The sequence below is a fragment of the Brassica napus genome, chromosome C6 (genome assembly GCF_020379485.1).
Source record: "Brassica napus cultivar Da-Ae chromosome C6, Da-Ae, whole genome shotgun sequence".
In the NCBI taxonomy this organism is placed as follows: domain Eukaryota; kingdom Viridiplantae; phylum Streptophyta; class Magnoliopsida; order Brassicales; family Brassicaceae; genus Brassica; species Brassica napus.
In genome coordinates, this window is record NC_063449.1 from 11290564 (window position 1) to 11312338 (window position 21775).

The 21775-nt window shown below is 36.9% G+C and overlaps 1 protein-coding gene and 1 pseudogene across 1 annotated transcript; both read right to left on the minus strand.

Annotated features, from left to right (window-relative positions):
* Positions 1-4908: 4908 nt before the first annotated feature.
* On the minus strand, positions 4909-5795 carry LOC106378396 (E3 ubiquitin-protein ligase SIRP1-like). The gene has a single exon (XM_013818531.2). It carries the CDS (start codon positions 5793-5795, stop codon positions 4941-4943), a length of 855 nt encoding a protein of 284 aa, XP_013673985.2. The 3' UTR covers positions 4909-4940.
* Positions 5796-13894: 8099 nt separating this feature from the next.
* LOC106381755 lies at positions 13895-15572 on the minus strand (annotated as a pseudogene).
* Positions 15573-21775: the final 6203 nt, after the last annotated feature.

Here is a 21775-nt window from a genome sequence, read left to right on the forward strand (position 1 = left end):
TTTGGCGGCCCAACGTTTTTACCATGCTTCGATTTACTTCCTGTGACACCTATTCTTTTGAAATTTTCTAACACTTGTGTTCCATTTGCTTCCTGTTGAGTAATGTCATTTTGTACTCAAACCAAACTAAAGAAGACTAGTTACTAAGACTTGTGTGGTTAAGGAGTTGTTACAATAGTGTAATAGGTGATGTTTGAGTTGTTTGTGAAACTAGTCTACTAAAGTAAGGTTATGGGTGTTGTATTAGTGGGAGTTGGTAAAAGTAATCATCTCAGTTGTAGTAAGAGAGAGAGAGAGTTAAAAGGAGAGAAGAGAACATGTATGAAACTTTGTACGTTTTGGAAATCAAAAAGGAGAAGTGTGAAGTTGTTTTTGTTAAAGCTCAATGTTATCATTAACAAATCGTGCAGTCATTGAAACAGAGTAAAATCTCCACATGGTATCAGAGCGGTGGATGCCTAGAGCCACCCAAAGTGTGAGAGATATGGCAGAAGGTTCTGGAAAATTGAAGAACAAGGCTTAGGTCAGAGAAACCGAAGCTAAGGCTAATGAAATCAAGGTGAACAAGAAGGTGGTTCAAGAAGAAAACTACTTGTTGAACGCAAGACGCAAAGAACAAAGAGGAGACAAAGAAAATGTATGGCTCATCGAAAGTGGCTGTACAAGTCACATGACATATGAGAAGTTATTCATAAGGCTCAACACAAACATCAAAGTTCCAATTCAAGTCGGGAATGGAGCTGTACTAATGTCAAAAGGAAAGAGAGACATTGAAGTGATGACCAAGAAAGGCGCAAGAATCATCAGAGATGTGTTTCTAGTACCAAGTCTTGGGAAAAATCTACTCAGTGTTCCACAGATGGTTATGAATGGGTACGGAGTTAACTTCAAGAAACAGAGCTGCATCATACATGATTCAAGAGGAAGAAAGATCGGAGAAATTCAGATGGAAAATAAGATTTTTCATCTGAAATGGCCAACAAAAGATGAGTGTGCAATGGTGGCTAAGACTGATATTGCTGACCTATGGCACCAAAGACTTGGACATACTTGCTACTCAAATCTAAACAAGATGCAGTCAAAAAGGGTGGTGGTTGGCTTACCAAAATTCAGAACAGATGCAAAGAGATGTGAGAGTTGTATATTGAGCAAGCACAGCTGTGACGCCTTTCCAAAAGAATCAGAGTCAAGAGCAAAAGGGAGGCTTGAACTAATACATAGTGATGTGTGTGGTCCAATGCAAAATGCATCTATGAGTGGCAGTAGGTATGTACTTACATTCATCGATGATGCAACTAGAATGATTTGGGTGTATTTCTCGAAGGAAAAATCAGAGGTTTTTGGAACTTTTAAAAGGTTCAAACAGCTTGTTGAAAATCAATATGGATGCAAGATCAAGAAACTTAGAATAGATAGAGGAACATAGTATCTTTTTGGAGAGTCCACAAGGTTTTTGAAAGATAATAGCATTGAGAGGCAACTGATTGCCGCCTATTCTCCTCAACAAAATGGTGTCACAGAAAGAAGAAACAGAAGCTTGAAGAAATGGCCAGAGCCATGATTAAAGCCAAAGATCTACCTCTGAGTTATTGGGCTGAGGCTGTGTACAATGCTGCTTACATTCAAAACAGAACAACAACAAGAACACTTGAGAACAAGACACCACTTGAAGCTTGGAATAAGACAAGACCATCGGTAAATTACATGAGAGTGTTTGGATGCATATGCTATGTGCATATACCAGATCAGAAGAGAAAGAAGTGGGATGACAAGTCAAAAAGAGCCATATTTGTTGGTTATAGCTCAAATAAAAAAGGTTACAGAGTCTACTTGTTGAAGGAAGGCAAGATCAGCATATCCAGAGACGTCATATTTGAAAAGGAAAGCAAGTAAGACTGGAGTAAGAAAGAAATTGTAAAGGGACAAAACATGGCAACTGAATCAGAAATCAGAGAAGAAGAAGGACCCATGGAAGAAGAAACAAGCTCAAGTGAAGATGAAGAAACAAGGGAAAGAAGACAAATTTGTCAAAACTTCCCAAATGCGAGTTCAAGTAGCTCAGGAGAAGATTCTAGTCCACCAAACAGAAAGACTAGATCAATCAGTGAGCTACTACTCATGGCACCATATGAAGACATTGAATATTCTGCTATTGTTGAAGGCTGATTTGCAAGCTTGGAGGAACCATCATTATTTAAAGAAGCCGTACAACATTCAGAGTGGAGAGAAGCAATGAAAGAAGAGATACAAATGATAGAGAAGAATAAAAATTGGAGTCTAGTTCAAAGACCGGCTGACAAGAATGTTGTGAGTGTTAAGTGGATATACAGGCTGAAGACAAATGCAAATGAAAATGTAGTAAGACACAAAGCAAGGTTAGTTGCACGAGGGTTTGCTCAATAATATGGAGTTGACTATCTTGAGACTTTTGCCCATGTTTCAAGACATGAAACCATTAGACTTCTACTTGCAGTTGCAGCTCAAAAGAAATGGAAACTGTTTCAGCTTGATGTCAAATCTGCTTTTCTGAATGGAGAACTAGAAGAAGAAATATATGTAGAACAACCCCTTGGATTTGAAGAAGAAGGAAAAGAAGATTATGTTCTACACTTACACAAAGCTCTCTATGGTCTAAAACAGGCTTCTAGAGCTTGGTACAGCAGGATTGATGAGTTCTTTCGAAGAGAAAATTTCAAGAGAAGCGACAATGATCATGCCCTTTACACCAAAGAAACTGATGGGAAACTTCTTGTGGTATGCATCTATGTTGATGATCTCATCGTGACCGGAGATGATGAAAAGATGGTGGAAGAATTCAAAGCAACAATGAAAGATGAGTTTGAGATGTCTGATCTAGGACAACTGAACTACTTTTTGGGAATGGGGATTGAGCAGACTCAAGGAGAAATTTGTTTACCTCAAGAGTGTTATGCAAAGAAGTTGTTGAAGAAGTTTAACATGGAGGATTGTAAGTCTATGAACACTCCTTTAATTGCACAGAAACATGAACAAGAAGAACACAGTGATGCAGTAGATCCAACACTATACAGTAGCTTAGTGGGAGGTTTGCTATATCTAACCGCAACACGACCTGATCTGATGTTCTCTGCATCATATCTGTCAAGATATCTCAAAGAACCGATGTCAAAGCATTTGAAGGAGGCTAAGCGGGTACTCAGGTACATCAAAGGAACAAGTGATTTGGGTTTGAAGTTTACTGCTACAAGTGGGGGAAAGTTAATTGGATACTCAGACAGTGATTGGGGAGGGTGTAGAGAAGACTTGAAGTCCACCACAGGGTATTGTTTCAGCATTGGATCAGCTGTTTTCTCTTGGCAAACAAGCACGCAAGATACCATTGCACAATCCACTGCTGAAGCAGAGTACATGGCACTATCTGCGACGGCAAATCAAGCAGTATGGCTGAGAAGACTACTTGAAGACTTAAGGTTTTGCAGTCAAGAGGGAGTGCCTATATTTTGTGATAACCAATCTGCCATAGCTATTGGAAAGAACCCAGTCCAGCACAAAAGGACCAAGCATATGCTAATCAAATATCACAAGGTGAGGGAATATGAGAAGAATCATGATATCCAGCTGAAGTACTGCAGAAGCAAAGAACAACTGGCCGACGTTTTCACTAAGGCATTGGGAACTCGAAGCTTTGAGTTCTTCAGAAACAAACTCGGTTTGAAATTTCAGTTTGAGTGACAAAATGGCAAGAGAGAGTGTTGAGTAATGTCATTTTGTACTCAAACCAAACTAAAGAAGACTAGTTACGAAGACTTGTGTGGTTAAACAGTTGTTACAATAGTGTAATAGGTGATGTTTGAGTTGTTTGTGAAGTTAGTCTACTAAAGTAAGGTTATGGGTGTTGTATTAGTGGGAGTTGGTAAAAGTATTCATCTTAGTTGTTGTAAGAGAGAGAGTTAAAAGGAGAGAATAGAACATCTATGAAACTTTGTACGTTTTGGAAATCAAAAAGAAGAAGTGAGAAGTTGTTTCTGTTAAAGCTCAATGTTATCATTATCAAATGGTGCAGTCACTAAAACAGAGTAAAATCTCCACACTTCCCCTTAATTAAAACACACAGCAATGAGATTAAAAGAAGTGATGTATATGGACTTTTATTAGAGTTAAAAGAAGTGAAATTTTTAAGAGGGTGGTCACTTACTGGGCTAGGTTCGAGTCATAGTGGTTGTGGTGTAAGTAGCAGCGAGAAAGAAAAGATTCAAAGTGACCAAGTGTACAACCTGATGTGTTCTGTCTTTTGTTTCTTGTTGAGATTTTAATACGAGAGAGAGGGGTAATGATGTTACAAGTTCCGGGGCTACTTATATAGGCAATGGAATTTGGCAGTTTGTTGCCATAGTTACATAATATAAAATGAAATTTCGTTGTTTTTAATTAAGTAGTAGCTTTTCTAATGAATTTCCAACTATTAAACAAGACATAGTAACGCGTTCATGGAATTAACAAGGGATAGGAACAGGTTTAGTTTATATTATTCCCCTCGAGATAGACAAGTAGCAGAGATGAACGCCTTGATATATTCTACTGAATTGTTCACTAATTACAGATTCTTACTAAGCCGCGTCTTCGCTTTGTAACTTCGCTATGAACTTTTAACAATCAATTTCACCAAACAAAGACTGAAAAACCACAAGCAACCAGCAGAATTCTAACCAAAAGGTAGAAGTATTCATTCCCATAAAACATCACAAAATGATTTTTTTTTTTTGTTTTCCAAAAGGGTAGTAGAGCTAGAATTCAACTAAAATACTGGAACCTTTTTATATACAGACCAAAAGCTTATGTTTTTTTCATCATCTTCTCTTGCTCCTATTAATTGCTCTGCTATGTTGAGAACCAGGTGGCTAAGCTTACATGGGATCGAGCATGCTCCTATCACCATCATCATCTCGGTTTCCATCTGTGCTCTAAGAAACCTGGCTGCTGCTGCTTGTCGAAGAAGACCCACCATTTGTCTCCCCATCCACAATAGGTAGCTGACACCTACAAACCGGGCACGAGCTGTGAAGCTCAAGCCATGGGAGCAAGCAGTGAGGATGAAAGCTGTGGTGACACGACATCTGTTTCCCCACAGCTAAAACCTCAAAATCATCCAAACACACAGAACACTGAAGCCCCGGCTCTACGATTATCACACTAGCCAAAGCCTCGACCGCATCACTCCAAGCTGGAGGCGTTCCATACCTCCTAGGATCAGTCTCAGTTAGAGTCTCAAGCAGCGCTTCAAATTTAGGACCGATGAAGTACTCGCTGAGAGAACCAGCAACAACAGGAGGCAGAGTGTCGGACACAGCAGAGCTTGGGACGGCCACAATCTGATTATGAGGATTGGTGACGATCACGCGTCCTCTCTCTTGATTGTTATCATCAGCAGCAGCAGGTGCAAGTGTTAAGCCAGCACGTATTCCCAGAAGCAGCTGCTCAACGCAAACAGGACGTCTTCCTCTTCTCCTAAGCATCTCTTGAAGCCGAGATTCCATATAGTCCCCTCCTCCTCCTCCACGGTGTTCAGTTTCATTCTCAGTCTCAACAGTCTGGTTCCTTTCGGAGTTGTTCGTCATTTCCACCAACAATGAAGCCCAGACAGGAATGTCTGGTCTCCAAACATTGGAATCTCGTTGTTGTTCCTCCTCCTCCTGCTGCATCTCGTCAAGGAAGCCGCTTAGACAAAAGGGGCATTTGATGTCAACTGGAGTCACTGTCTGAGAACACGTGTGGCACCAAAACGTCGTCGCAGCTGTTTCTTCCTCCATATTGTTCATATCCAAAAACAAGAACCCAACTTTAACCAAACAAAACAGCAAATCTCGTTATAAGATAAAGTTACATCAAAACTCTAAGACCACCCGCAACGGGGGTTCACGAGCAATCCTTAGCACAAATACATAGGTTAGTCGTAATATAATAATATTAATTATGTTAATTTACCTAAGGATTGGTCCGTCGGGAAGGAGTTTAAGGAGTTGATCCCTAGCTACGTGGCAATATCTGAGTGGGACGGGCTTGGTTTGTTTTTGGGTTTGGTTTAAAAAAATTGGTCATTCTCGACCGAGATTGAAAAAAAAAACGAGAGCTCGACGAAAGGCGATATTTTGGCGATTGAAACCGATCGTCTTCATGAAGGTAAATCGAAGCCAAAACCTGTATGTTTGTTCGATTTAGCCTAGTTTTCAACTTGTTTCCTCTCATTTAAGGGTTCGGGAACGGGTTCGAATCGATTTGGGTTTACGATTGAAATTAGGGTTTCAAAAAAATTTGGGGTTAAATCGATTTGGGGTTTAGATCCAGTATGGGCGTTTATAGAAAGGGTTTTGACAAGATTTCGGTTTCAATCCGAAGCGGATTTTATCTTATTTCTTATACGGTTTCGAAATGAATTTGGTATCAAACGGAAGAGGATTTTCTCTTTTTTTCTTAACGGTTTCAAAACCTTTTAGGTTGATATGTGTTCGCTTTCAATCGGTTCGTCATTATTTTAAATCCATATGTTGTTTGCTTCCTTGATTTCGTTGCTCTAACTATGTTCTTGTTACTGAAACCATATGTTGTTATCGGTTTAAGTTATTGTTGTTTTTAACTATGTTCGTTCATCATTTGTCTCAGGTTAACCAAAATGGGACAAGATTACAGCTACTCCCAGCCTTCTTCATCATCAAACTCTCTAGACATGAGCTGCCTTAGACATCTTCTTCAGTAATAACGAGTACAAGTTCTCCATGGATCACTGCTGGAGGGAGCTTAGGCATGACCAGAAATGGTGCTCTTCCTATGGGCCTAAGGACGGTTGAAAGGAAAAGCGCAAACAAGTGTTGGAGGTTGATAGAGAAGAAGAGCAAGTCGGAGAACCAGAGGGTAGACCTCCCGGGGTAAAGGCTGCCAAAGCTGGTAGTAAGAAGAATAAAAGTGGTAGAGAGGAGGAGTTGGGAAAGCTTCAGGGGGTTTTAGAAGTCAAAGAAAAACTCTCTAGAGCTAAGATTCTTGATCGTTTATTCGCGAAAAAGAGCCTTTAACTGAGATGGAAACAAGTCTTAAAATGAAACTAATGTCTGAAATGCTTTGATGTCTTAATCTTGTTTGAGGTATTGTTTATGTTTTCAGTACCATTTTGCTTTTGAACTTTACTAACCGTTGTCTTATTTGATGTTAGGTATATCTGAGTAGGCATGTGAAGGAAGTCACGGGTGCATTTGGCGGTCTGTAGCTCATGTGAAGGAAGTCACGGGTTCTTTTTCCTCACTTTATGTATTATAAGTAGTACTCAATGTAGTCTTTAGCTATGTATCTCGGAGAGGTTGTTTCCTTTTTCCTCAAAACTTGTTTCCTCTTGTTTAAATCTTGCCTCCAAAAATAGTGTTTCTCGGAGAGGTTGTAATATTTTGCTTGCCTGTACTTGTAATCGGTTCGTACTACTACAAGAACCACTTCTGTTTAGGTAATATTTTGATTATGTTTTGAACTTGTGTATCCTTTTGTTTAGTTGAAACTACACTTAGTTTTTAAACTTAGATAAGGGAGATGTTACAATTTCAAAAAAATTGTTAGTTTTAAAACTTATATAAGGGAGATGTTACAATTTCAAACAAATTGGCAATAAGATGATTGGAAAATGTATTTTATGAACTAATACCATATAAGATTAAAATTTGGTAAATTTTTAAGATCTTTTACCCAAAAAAACAAATGAAAATTGCAAGTAAGATGAAAAGGTAATGAGAAAATGAATATTCTTTTTAAAATTCGGTAAATTTTTAAGATCTATAACCAAAAACAAAAATGAAAATTGCAATAAGATGACAATGTAATGAGAAAATGAATATTCTTTTTTAAATTTGGTAAATTTTTATGATCTATAACCAAAAAAATATTTTGTTTGAAAAAACTCAACTAAATATTTTGTTTTAAAAAGGAGGGAAACCTAAAATGTCATCATCTTCATCCGATGGACTTGAAGAAAGAGTAGATGAACTTTTCGACGAAATCGTTGAAGATACATACAACGACATAGTGGAGGCCGAAACCATACCGCAAAGGACACGTGCTTATGTAGAACGACACCGCGAAGGAGGAGAGGCCCGCTTATGGAATGACTACTTCAGCGAAGATGGGACATTGTCGTCTCATTTATTCAGACGTCGTTTCCGCATGAATAATGAATTATTCTTGCGTCTTGTTCATGGCCTATCAGACTGCTTTCCATTCTTTCAGCAAAGAAGAGATGCAACCGGGAGGTTCGGTCTTTCTGCACTACAAAAATGTACGGCAGCAATTAGTCTGCTTGCTTACGGTACTGCGGCTGACACGGTGGACGAATATCTCCGACTTGGTGAGACCACAGCACTTTCGTGTTTACATAATTTCACTAACAGATTTATACAGTTATTTGGAGATGAGTATCTACGACGACCCACACCGGAGGATCTTCAACGACTACTCGATATTGGAGAGAAACGCGGGTTTCCTGGGATGGTCGGGAGCATTGACTGTATGCATTGGGAGTGGAAAAATTGCCCAACCGCTTGGAAAGGACAGTACGCACGTGGATCAGAAAAACCGAGAATTGTCTTAGAGGCTGTAGCTTCACACGATCTTTGGATATGGCACGCTTTCTTCGGTCCTCCAGGTACCTTAAACGATATTAATGTCCTCGATCGGTCTCCTGTTTTTGATGACATTTTAGAAGGTCGAGCTCCAAGGGTAAAGTACATGGTCAACGGACACATGTATAAGTTGGCGTACTACCTCACAGACGGTATATATTCAAAATGGTCAACATTTATCCAATCTATCACCCTCCCTCAAACTCCTCAACAATAGCTATTTGCTAAAGTTCAAGAAGCAACCCGAAAAGATGTGGAACGGGCTTTTGGAGTATTGCAAGCTCGATTTGCAATAGTGAGAAACCCGGTAAAAACATTGGATAAAGAAAAGATAGGGAAGATTATGAGAGCATGTATCATACTACACAATATGATAGTCGAAGATGAACGGAATGGATACACTCGTATCGATATATCTGAATTTGAAGAAGGAGACGTCACCAGAAGTTCACAGGTGGAAACCGAGAGGCCTACAAATCTGAATAATATGTTTTCCAATCGGAATGATCTTCGTGATAGGCATATGCATGACCAATTGAAAAATGATCTAATTCAAAATATTTGGAACAAATTTGGTGATGAAGATTAATAGTTGTTGTATCTTTATTTTTAATTATTGTATTTTTAAATTTAATTATGCAATAAAATTGATAAATTAAAAATTCACTTAAAAAAAAATTGTATTCTAAGGACTCTAAATTGGGGATCACCATTGTAGACACTCTTTTGATTCGAATCCTTAACTATTTAAATAAAAAAAAATTAATAAAAAAAGCCTAAGGATTGCTTGGGGAAATCCACCATTGTGGATGCTCTAAGAGTCACTCAGATGAAAACCCATTTCTCAAACTCACAGGCTAAATCCAAATAATGTGGGATTTGAGCAACCAAGATAGAAACAAAGAGAAACTAAAGATGTCTTTTTTTTCTTCTTCTTCTTGCAAATCGTTAATCCATCTCTTACACTAAAAGCAACCCAAGGCCAGGATATTATAAATACGAACAACCATAAACTCGAGAAACAATGAAACAACAAAATGCAAGAAAAAGTAAACACCTTTCGAATGGAGAGTCAGTCCTCTTCAACAACAAACAAACAAACAGACGAGAAATATAAAGAGCGGCGATAAGGAAGAAGTTCTGGGGAGTTAAAAACGGTTTGTGGGATTGTATGTATGTATGTATACTAGGGGTGGACACTTTACCCGATATCCGAAGCCGCACCCGAATCCGATCCGAAAAATCCGAACCGAAATAGCAAAATATCCGAACGGGTATTGAATTAGGAGAGATTGGATATCCGAACCCGAACGGGTAATATCCGAACCCGAACGGGTAATATCCGAACCCGAATGGATATCCGAAAATAACCGAACATATGTATAATTAACCTTATATTTCTAGTTTACATCTCTCATTTTATATAAAATATTTATATTGATACTACACATACTTTAAGTTCATATGATATACATACAATTACGGAGAAAATGATTTACTACTTACTTAAAATGCATGTCAAACTATTTATTTCAAAAATTAACAAAAAGTTACATCCAAAATTTAAAAACAATAACCCAATTAAAGTCTTTTTAGTTTTAAAATGTTATGCTCAAATCTATTAACCATTCAATCTATTAAAAATAAACAAATTAGTTAAGTGAAAGTTATAGTTTTAAATACAAGAAATTTGAGAAATGAAAATTTTAATATATTTTTTCAAAATCTAAATATCCGAACCCGATCCGAAATAACCGAATCCGAACTAAAAATACCTGAACCCGATCCGAAGTTCAAAAATACTCGAACGGGTTCTACACCTCTATACTGAAATACCCGAAAATCCGAAATATCCGATCCGAACCCGAACGCCCACCCCTAGTAGTATACTACAAAAATGAGAAAGTTGAAAGGGGATGAGGAGGATGATTCTTCTAGATCCTTCCTTATTTCTTTCTGCCTTTTTATGTGTCCTCTCTCCTCTACTAGTCAAGACCAAGATTAACCCGGGATTCTTAGAGTGAGGTTCTTAGCGGAAGTTAAGAACTGTTTCTTAATTTTTAACTAAAAAAGTTAAGAACCGGTTCTTAAAGTCTTTATTTAAGAACCGATTCTTAGCTTTTTTTAGTTAAAAGTTAAGAAACAGCTTCTTAACTTCCGCTAAGAACCTCATCATAAGAACTCCGGATTAATGCTCTTAGATCAGTTTTAAGTTTTAACTACTATTAATTAATTAAAGCTATTAGACCAGCTGATTATTTAACTATCTTTTTTAACTCGTGGGCTTCTTTCCAAAAAAAAATACATTATTGGTTGGGCTTTCCACGTTACTATATTATCAAGAAAAGAGCATCAACACTTAACTTATTAATAAATTAATAACGAAGGAGCCACCCACGGCGCGAATAAATTAGAGATTCAAACAATGTTAGGATTTGAGTTTCAAACAATGTTAGGATTTGAGTTTCAAACTCAATTTAAACCTCGTATGAGCCGGATGTCTAAATCCTCATCTTCCAACAATGTATCTCCAAATTGTAACCACAATCTTCATGCTCATTACCGCATGAGCAAACACCACACAACTTATTATTTTAATGTTATCTCCAATTGCAACCAAAATATCCAAAATGAGTATATTTATTCACACAAAATAACCCTGGAAAGAAGAAGCATTATGATGATGAAGCTGTACAACCCATTCTCAAGGTTTCTATCTATGGGGGACACGACATCCCATTTAGAAACACATGGCATGGAGATATCTCCCACTAATCATTTGTTAGGAGATAATAATCTATTACATGATACAGAAAATGTGAAATAAATGAAATAAAAAAATCATTTTGAATGAGGGTAATAAACTACTAAGATTAGCTGACTCAAATTTTGATAATGACAATGATTCACCATGATGAAAACCATCTAAAAACAAAAAGATGGTGGGGTTAAATCGTTCATCAAAGCATAAAATATATTTCTTCCATTTCTAAATGTAAATAGTTTTAGAAAAAAAAAATTTGTTTCAAAACATAAATTGTTTTCATATTTCAGTGCACTTTTTGTACAAATTGAATATTGTAATTATTTTTATGGTTGAGTTTATACATTAATTTGAGAATCAGCAGCTCACATGAGTTGAAAGTTTTCATCACACTTGTCAATTAATTAAACAATTCATCTTCTCCTCCGAGTTGGGCTATTATGGATATTGGATATAGTTACTCTCTTCAAACACTTTGCATTTCTTACAAGGTATTTCAACGCGTCTTTCTCCAGTTCTCCTGGCAAGCTATAATAACCCTTCCACACCAATGTTTCGAGATACTCAGGTGAATTCTTGGGTTGGATCAATTTACTTGATAATCATTGATATGATATTTGAGAATTCAAAAGACGAATAAGCATGAGGATGCATAAGAACAATGGTTGATCATACATGTAAGAAGATCCCACCAATCTTCTTTATGCATGTTTAGCTCCAATAGAAAAGAAGCTCAAGGTGCCGTTCAGCTCCTTAAGTATTTCAAACAAACGTATGTAACCAACACACTTTTTACCTCTCTCTTTAATCACCACGTTTTAGGGAGTTATTTGAATTCTTCACTTGGTTGTGGTTCTTTGCGTGCAGTTATCCTTTGGAATTTCTAGACGTAAAGATTGGGATCATCACTCCCTACCAAGGCCAGGTTGACGTTTTGCGTACTTGTTTCGCTAGAGAATTTGGAAGTAAAGAAGTAGAAGAGATGCAAATCAGTACGGTGGATGCCTTTCAAGGCAGAGAGGTAGACATACTACTTGGCTTTCTTTCGGATGTTAGAAGGATGAATGTGGCACTGACAAGACCGAAGCTTCGAGAATTATGACACAAATATAAATTAGCATGCTACTCCCTCCGTTCCTAAAAGATCTATGTTTTAGAAAAAAAAATTATTTCAAAAAGATACATATTTTACATTTTTAATACATTAATTAATGAAAAATTGTACTTTTCAAAAATTACAATTGTGTTTAATAAAATCTCATTGGTTAAAAGTTATTGGGAATAGTTAATTAAGAAAAACAATGTATTGGAAAATACAATTTTTTTTTTTTTTAATAAGTGTGAAAAAACTATAACATGGATCTTTTAAAAACAGAGGAAATACATTTTAATAAGGGTAAATCTCCAAAATAGCACATTTTTAAGTTTATATCACAAAAATAGCACTCAAAAACTAAAATGACCAAAATATCACCTTTCTAAGTTTATCCTTTGAAAATTTTAATTTTTTTATTTTTCAAAATTTGAAATCTTATCCCCAAAACCTCATTTCTCAACTCTAAACCCTAAACCCTAAACTCTAAACCCTAAACTCTAAACCTTAAACCCTAAACCCTAAACCCTAAACTCTAAACCTTAAACCCTAAACTCTAAACCCTAAACCCTAAACCTTAAATCCTAAACTCCACCATTTAACTATAAACCGTAAGTTTGTGACTTTTGATAAAACATTAAGTGCTATTTTTGTGACTTTTGACCTTGAGTGCTAGTTTGGGAACAAAAACTTGATTTAGTGTTATTTTTGTCTTTTTTTCTTTTAATAAAGCTTCGATCGCGAATACAACATGCTAATTCTTTACTTGTTTACACAGTGAGAGCAACAAAAAGAACGAGAGTTTTTCACCGTTATGTCTGAGTTATGTATTTTGAAAGTATATACTATAATGCTAATTATGATAGTCTATTAGGTGAAGTTTGAAATCCTGTAAGCGATCAGTGATCAGCAAAACACAATCCACTAAAACTGGTCGTATAGTTCTATTTTTAAAATGCTACTTTTCTATATTTTATCATTCCAAATATCAAATAATAATAGCTTAAATATTGTTGAAACCAATATAGACATTGGAATTTAGATTTACTAAAAAAATGAAATTCGTCAGATTCAAAAGCTGTACCTCACCGCACCTTGAAATGAACATTTCGTTGCTTTCACACCAATTAAGTAGTAGCTTTTTTATGAATTTCCAACTAAACTTCACGCGTAATCAAGACACAGTAACGCGCCCATGGAATCGGAGTATATTTAATATTTTCCTGGAGAAAGACATGTTTTCAACAAGTAGGTGATGAACGCCTTGAATATATTCAACTAGTTTTTCGCAAATTACAGTTTCGTACTAAGCCGCGTCTTCGTTTTGTCACTTCACCATGAACATTAACAATCAATTTCACCAAACACAAAGACTGAAGTAAACTGAAAAAGTCGGACACCAAGAACAAGCAAAAGGTAGAAGTATTTATTACCATAAAACATCACAAAATGATAGTTTTTGTTTTTTGTTTTCCAAAGGGTAATAGAGCTAGAATTCAACCAAAATCCTTGAACCTTCTTATGTACAGACCAAACGTAAAACATCTAGGTAGTGCTGCTATGTTGAGAACCAGGTGGCTAAGCTTCCATGGGATCGAGCATTGCTCCTATCACCATCATCATCTCGGTTTCCATCGGTGCTCTCAGATCCCTGGCTGCTGCTGCTTGTCGAAGAAGACCCACCACCTCCATAGCTGGCATTTGTTTCTGTTGTCTCATCCTCCGCAGGTAACTGATACCTACAAAGCGGGCAAGAGCTATGAAACTGAAGCCACGGGAGCAAGCAATCACTGTGAAAGATGTGGTTACAAGGCATCTGTTTGCCCACAGTTCCCATCTCAAAATCATCTAAACACACAGAGCACTGCAGACCCACGTCTTGGATTTCGAGACTAGCCAAAGCCTCAAGCGCGTCTCTCCTAGCCGGAGGCGTTCCATACCTCCTAGGATCAGTCTCGGTTAAACGCTCAAGCATGGCTTCGAATTCAGGACCGATGAAGTACTCGCTGAGAGAACCAGCAACGGGAGGCAGAGTGTCGGAAACAGCGGAGATTGGGACAGCCACGATCTGATTGTAAGGATTGGTGACGATCACGCGTCCTCTCTCTTGATTGTTATCATCATCATCAGCAGGTGCAAGTGTTAAACCAGCATATATTCCCTGAAGAAGCTGCTCAATGGAAACGGGACGTCTTCCTCTTCTCCTGAAGCTGGGAATCCATATCGGTTCCAGGGTGGATCCTTGCGGAATTGTTCATCATTTCCATGAAGATGGGAGTCAAGATGGAATCCATTGGTCTCTGAACGTTGGCGTCCTCTCGTTGTTGCTCCTCCTCCTGCTGCTGCTGCATCTCTTCAAGGAAGCCGCTTTGACAAAAGGGGCATTTGATCTCAGCTTCTTCCGTTACTGGTGGAGTCACTGTTTGAGAACACGTGTGACACCAATACGCCGTCGTTTCTTCTTCCATACTGTTTGTTCATAGCCAAAAACAAGAAGTCAGCTTTTCAGCAAACAAAACATCAAATCTCTCGTTGTAAGACAAAACCTACATGAATCAGCCAAGACAAAGCTACAAATCAAAACCCTAGAGTCAGATAAAACTTAAATCCAAACAATGTCCGGATTCAACGAAGGGAGAAACAACTTCCGAAAGGAAGAGAAACCAAATATGGGTTTTTTTTTTCTCTTGAATTGCAAATCGTGAATCTATCTCTTACAATAAAGCAATTCAAGTCCATGGAGATTATAAATACGAACAACCATAAACTCGAAACGAAAACAACAAAATGTAAGAGAAAGTAAGCACCTTTCCTTTGAGTCCTCTTCAGTAACAAACGAGAAATATAGAGCAATGAGGAAGAAGTTCTGGGGAGGTTAGGGTTTTGTATGTATAGTACTAGGAGAGGGGGGCGAGGAGGAGGATGATTCTTCTAGATCCTTCCTTCCTTCTTTCTGCCTTTTTATTTGTCTCTCGTTAGTTTAATCACCTAACTACAATGAAAACAGCTGATGATCTGATTTATTAATTAATTAAACTAGCTGATTAAATTAACCATCTATTTTTAGCTCGTGGGCTTTTTCTAAAAGAATACATATTTTATTGGTTGGGCTTTTTACCACACGTTGTCCTTTAATCTTCTTTGTGTTCCAAAAATTAATCTGTGGTATAAAATAACTTATAATTTTATACTATCTAAAAATTTAAATAAAGGCGAAATTTTATACCCGTAGAAAGAAAATAACACTGATATATGATAAATATACGATAGAGAGAAGTTATTATAAAGAGGGAGAAGAGGGATGAGGTGCAACTTACAAATGATCGAAATCGATCGTTTATACAGAAGTAAAAAGTCGAAGTTATTGTGCATGCATAGTGACAGTAGGTTCCACATTTGTTTACAAAATCAACAATTGAGGCGCCTCTCCTTCTGTTCGTATTGCTGCGATAATTGACTTTTGTAACACTCCCCCTTGGGGACCGGTGTCACTATCGTCTTTTGCTTAACGTCTATGTTGCCTCATTAAAAACCTTTTCAGGAAAACCCAATGGGAAAACCGTAGTTAGGTAAAAAGAGTACAACCACGTAAGCTCCCCCTCGAATTAGCAGTCTTAAATCCTTTTGATGACGCATTCCAATGTGATGGACATGTTTTCTAAATACTGAGGTATGAAGTGATTTTGTGAAGAGGTCGGCTGCATTGTCGCATGATCGAATATACTTTACTTTAATTTCTTTATTCTTCTCGAGCTCTTGAGTGTATGAGAAGAACTTCGGAGGTATATGTTTGGTTCTATCGCATTTGATATATCCCTCATTTGTTTGAGTCACGCATGCCGCATTATATTCATATAAAACTGTTGGAGCAGTATCTTCATTAATTCCACAACTTGATCGGATATGTCGGCTCATGGACCTCAACCATATGCATTCTCTACTTGCTTCATGGAGTGCAATGATCTCAGCGTGATTTGAAGAAGTAGCAACAAGTGTCTGCTTCTGAGAACGCCAAGATATGGCGGTGCCTACAATTGTAAAAATGTATCCTGTTTGAGATCGAGCTTTGTGTGGATCTGACAAATAACCTGCATCTGCAAAACCAATCATTTGACCTTTCGGATTTTTAGGATAAAACAAACCTAAATCAATTGTCCCTTGGAGGTAACGAAAGATATGTTTAATTCCACTCCAATGTCTTCGTGTAGGAGACGAACTGAATCTCGCTAAAAGATTGATGGCAAAAGATATGTCTGGTCAAGTACAATTTGCAAGATACATAAGGGCTCCAATTGCACTTAAATATGGAACTTCGGGACCAAGTATTTCTTCATTTTCCTCAAATGGTCGAAACGGATCATTTTCAACATTAAGTGATCTAACAACCATCGGGGTGCTAAGAGGGATTGCTTTATCCATGTTAAAGTGTTTCAACACTCTTTTGGTATATGTAGACTGATGTACAAATATACCCTTTTGAGAATGCTCAATTTGTAAGCCAAGACAATACTTTGTCTGTCCGAGATCTTTCATCTCAAATTCTCCTTTTAAATAATCTGATGCATTTTGTATTTCTTCTTGAGTTCCGATAATGTTAAGATCATCAACGTATACCGCGATTATCACAAATCCGGATGTTGTTTTCTTTATGAAAACACAAGGGCATATAGGATAATTCGTGTATCCTTCTTTTGTTAAGTGTTCACTGAGACGATTATACCACATTCATCCAGATTGCTTTAAGCCATATAATGATTTTTGCAATTTTATTGCACATAACTCTTTAGGTTTGGAACTTAATGTTTCTGGCATTTTAAATCCATCTGGGATTCTCATATAGATATCAGTATCTAATGATCCATATAAATATGTCGTAACGACATCCATGAGACGCATTTCTAAATTTTCATTGGCCGCTAGGCTCATCAGGAATCTAAATGTGATTGCGTCCATAACGGTAGAATAAGTTTCCTCATAATCAATTCCAGGCCTTTGAGAGAAACCTTGGTCTACGAGGCGAGCTTTGTATCTTGTAATCTCGTTTTTCTCATTTCGTTTTCGGACAAACACCCATTTGTATCCAACAGGTTTCACATCTTTGGGTGTGAGTACAATAGGTCCGAATACATTTCGTTTGTTAAGCGAATCTAGTTCGACTTGAATTGCATCTTTCCATTTAATCCAGTCATGTCTCTTTTGGCATTTTTATACAGACTTTGGTTCTGGATCTTCGTTTTCTTCATCTATTTCCTTTGATAAAAGGTATGAGAAAACGTCATCAATATCATCCATCACATTTCGTTTCCATATATTTTCATTGTGGATGTAATTGATAGAAATCTCGTGATTTTCTTCAGATTCATGATGATATATATTGTCGTTAGGTTCACAATTCGCTTCTTCCAAAATATTTTCCTTTACTTTGGGAGTATCATGCCTTTCACCTTCCTTACGTTTTCTAGGAATTTTATCCTTTGAACCAATTGGTCTACCGCGTTTCAAACGTGTTCCTGATTGACGTCTATCAACTGCCGTTCCAGCGTTTTGTGGTATTTCAATACGAGCAGGAGTATTTGCAGCGGGTATATGTGATTTAGTTACCATTTTGGTATCGGCAAATGCATCAGGCAGCTGATTTGCTATATTTTGTAAATGCATGATACGTCGAACTTCTAGTTCTAACTGTTTCGTAGGAGGATCAAGGTGTAATAGAGATGGCACACTCCATTTGATTTCTTTTCCTACTTGTTTATTGTCTCCCCCTAGAGTTGGGAATTCTTTCTCGTTGAAATGACAATCAGCAAATCGTGTCGTAAACACATCACCAGTTTGTGGTTCTAGGTATCTTATTATTGATGGAGAATCATAGACAATATATATTCCTAACCGTCTTTGCGGTCCCATCTTTGTACGTTGTGGTGGTGCCACTGGAACATAAACCGCACAACCAAAGATTTTTAGGTGGGAGATATTTGGTTCTCTACCAAATGCTAATTGTAATGGAAAATATCTATGATATGCACTTGGTCTTATCCGAATGAGTGCTTCTGCATGCAATATTGCATGTCTCCATACAGAGGTTGGAAGTTTTGATCTCATGATCAATGGCCTTGCAATCAGTTGCAGCTGTTTGATTAACGATTCTGCCAATCCGTTTTGTGTATGAACATGAGCAACTGAATGCTCTACTTCAATCCCTGATACCATACAATAATCATTAAATGCTTGGGATGTGAATTCACCAGCGTTGTCTAATCTAACTTTTTTAATTGGATAATCAGAGAATTGAGCTCTTAATTTGATTATCTGAGTCAGAAATCTCGCAAATTTCATATTTCGAGATGATAACAAACAAACATGTGACCATCTACTGGATGCATCGATTAGTACCATAAAGTAATAGAATGGTCCACATGGCGGATGTATCGGTCCACAAATATCACCTTGAATTCTTTCCAAGAATTTTGGTGATTCTTTATCAATTTTGATTGGTGATGGCCTTATGATTAATTTACCAAGAGCACATGCAGTACATGTCATTTTTTACTTTGATATATATCTTGAGTTTTCATTGAATGACCATGCGAACTCTCGATGTTTTTTCGCATCATTGTAGTGCTTGGGTGACCAAGACGGTCATGCCATAATATAAGTATGATGTAATCCAGAAGGAAGTTCTGGAAACTTTTCCAGTACAAGGCTTTTGCCTGATTTCTTAGAAGTTATATACATATTCTTCTTTCCATTCTCAGTTGCAGACTGAGTGTCATATCCTTGAAGGTATATATCTTTAAAACTCAACAAATTTCTCTTAGAATTTGGAGAATATAAGGCATAATCTATGGAAAACTTTGTTCCATTAGGCAACATAAAGTTTGCTTTGCAAATTCCTTCGATCAAGTCCGTAGGACCTGATATTGGTTGACAGTCATTTTTGCTGACTTTAAGTTAGAGAAATATCTCTTATCTTTCAGTATAGTGTGTGTTGTACCACTATCTGGTATGCAAACTTCTCTACCAATTTGCTTAGTTGTTGTTTCATTTGCTTTCTTATCCATTTCCTCAAAGTGTTCATTAAGATTCACTTCCTTTGTCTTGCCTTTGATAGTTTCTTGGTATAACTTACATAGATGTTGAGGAGTTCGGCATATTTGAGACCAATGTCCCTTCGATCCACATCTGTAACAGACGTTCTCGTTTTTACGAATAGGATTTTCTTGGGCTTCTTTCCCTTTTGTCCGGTCAGATCGATTTCATGTGTTGGATCCCCTTCCTCTTGGTTTGTAACTCCTTTCATGACCACGATTAAATCGATGACCACGATAGGAATAATTTCCTCTTTCCGGATTTTTCACATCCGTTGCATTCACCTCAGGAAATGCTTTGGTTCCCGTGGGTCGGGTATTGTGGTTTTTAATAAGGAGTTCATTATTTTTCTCCGCTATCATGAGCGCCACAGCGAGTTTAGAAAACCTTGTATACCCGCGGTTTCTGTATTGTTCTTGTAGAACATAATGATTTTTGTGGAACATTTGGTAAGTTTTCTCAAGCATTTCTGCTTCCGTTACAGGCTTACCGCAATATTCTAATTGCGCCGCTATCCTTAATATAGCGGAATTGTATGTTTCCACCTTTTCAAAATCTTGAAACCGTAGGTTTGCCCACTCATCGAGTGCATGGGGAAGAGTTATTTTCTTCTGGTTATCGAACCTCTCTTTTAGAGCTTTCCAAAGATTTAGAGGATCTTTTATCCTTGCATAGTCATGCGTAAGGTTTTCATCTAGGTGTTTTCTCAGAAATATTACGGCCTTAGCCTTTTCATGAGAAGCTGATTTATTTCCTTCTATTATTGTATCGAGAATTTTTTCCGAGTCTAGATGAAGCTCCATATGTGTGATCCATTCTGTGTAATTTGCTCAAGTTATTTCGAGAGCCAGAAACTGAAGTTTCTCGATATTTGCCATTTGAATTTCCGTAGAAACAAAAAATAATAAATTTTATTAGAATTTCATAATTTTAAAATGAACCATTTATATTAATAATACACGCAATTACAAGGAGAAACAACGCATAGAAAAGTAAACCGACATTAAGTGTAAATTCTTCAGGAGCAAATTCTCCAATAAAAAGAACGTACATAGAAGCAAAAATTAGAATTGCACATAAAACCAAAAATATGTGAATCATCTTTCTTGCAATGAAAACCCGGAATGGAACGATTTGAAAATATGTGAGTGAAGATGAAATGTTTTGGATGAAGTAAATGAGTGAAGTATGAGTGTATTTATATATGAAAAACACTGTTCATAGCCGTTTGAAAATAATAAAAATTTTTTTTTATTTGTGACCGTTGGGATTAAATCATATGAACCGGAAATCAATCTGGAAATATCGAAATAAACTGTTAACCAAATTCAGTAAATTTCATAATATTTTATATAGGTGACCAAACATTTATATAATAACCATAATATAATAAACAAACAAATATCAATCATATTATGGTGATATAAAAATTATAACATTAAATAAATTATGTGGCGGCACAGCCAAGCCAATAATTATAGTGTAATTAGCAATCAAGGTTTATTAACGAGGCGAGATACCGTCCGCATTAATATAGATAAATAATAATAATTAAAACAACCACTATAAAATAATTAATAATAATATAGGCGGTATACCGGCCATTATAGCAGAGTAAATATGATACATATAAATTTTACCGAATTGCAGAGTGATCTTGCTGATAACGTGTTATAAAATAACTTATAATTTTATAGTATCGAGAAATTTAAATAAGGGCGAAATTTTATACCCGTAGAAAGAAAATAACACTGATATGTGATAAATATACGATAGAGAGAAGTTATTATAAAGAAAGAGAAGAGAGATGAGGTGCACGTTACAAATGATCGAAATCGATCATTTATATAGAAGTAAAAAGTAGAAGTTATTATACGTGCATAGTGACAGTAGATCCCACATTTATTTACAAAATCAACAATTGAGGCGCCTCTCTTCTTGTTCTATTGCTGCGATACTTGACTTTTGTAACAATCCGACCATTAAATTAATACCCAGCTCTACCAGATAAACAAGATTCGGTTTAACACGTTGACATTTTGAATGTGTGTCTTCGATTTGTATTTTGGTTTTCCTGTAAGATTGTGGGTGATAAGAACTGGTGTTGGATTCATAGTTTGAACTGCTCGATGTGGGACTAAGATTGCATGCTTAATATGGTTGTTCCACATTGATGAATTATTACTTCTGCGCTAATGGTGA

Coding starts and splice junctions, on each gene's coding strand:
- LOC106378396 (XM_013818531.2), bottom strand. CDS start 5,795: ATGAACAATATGGAGGAAGAAACAGCTGCGACGACGTTTTGGTGCCAC.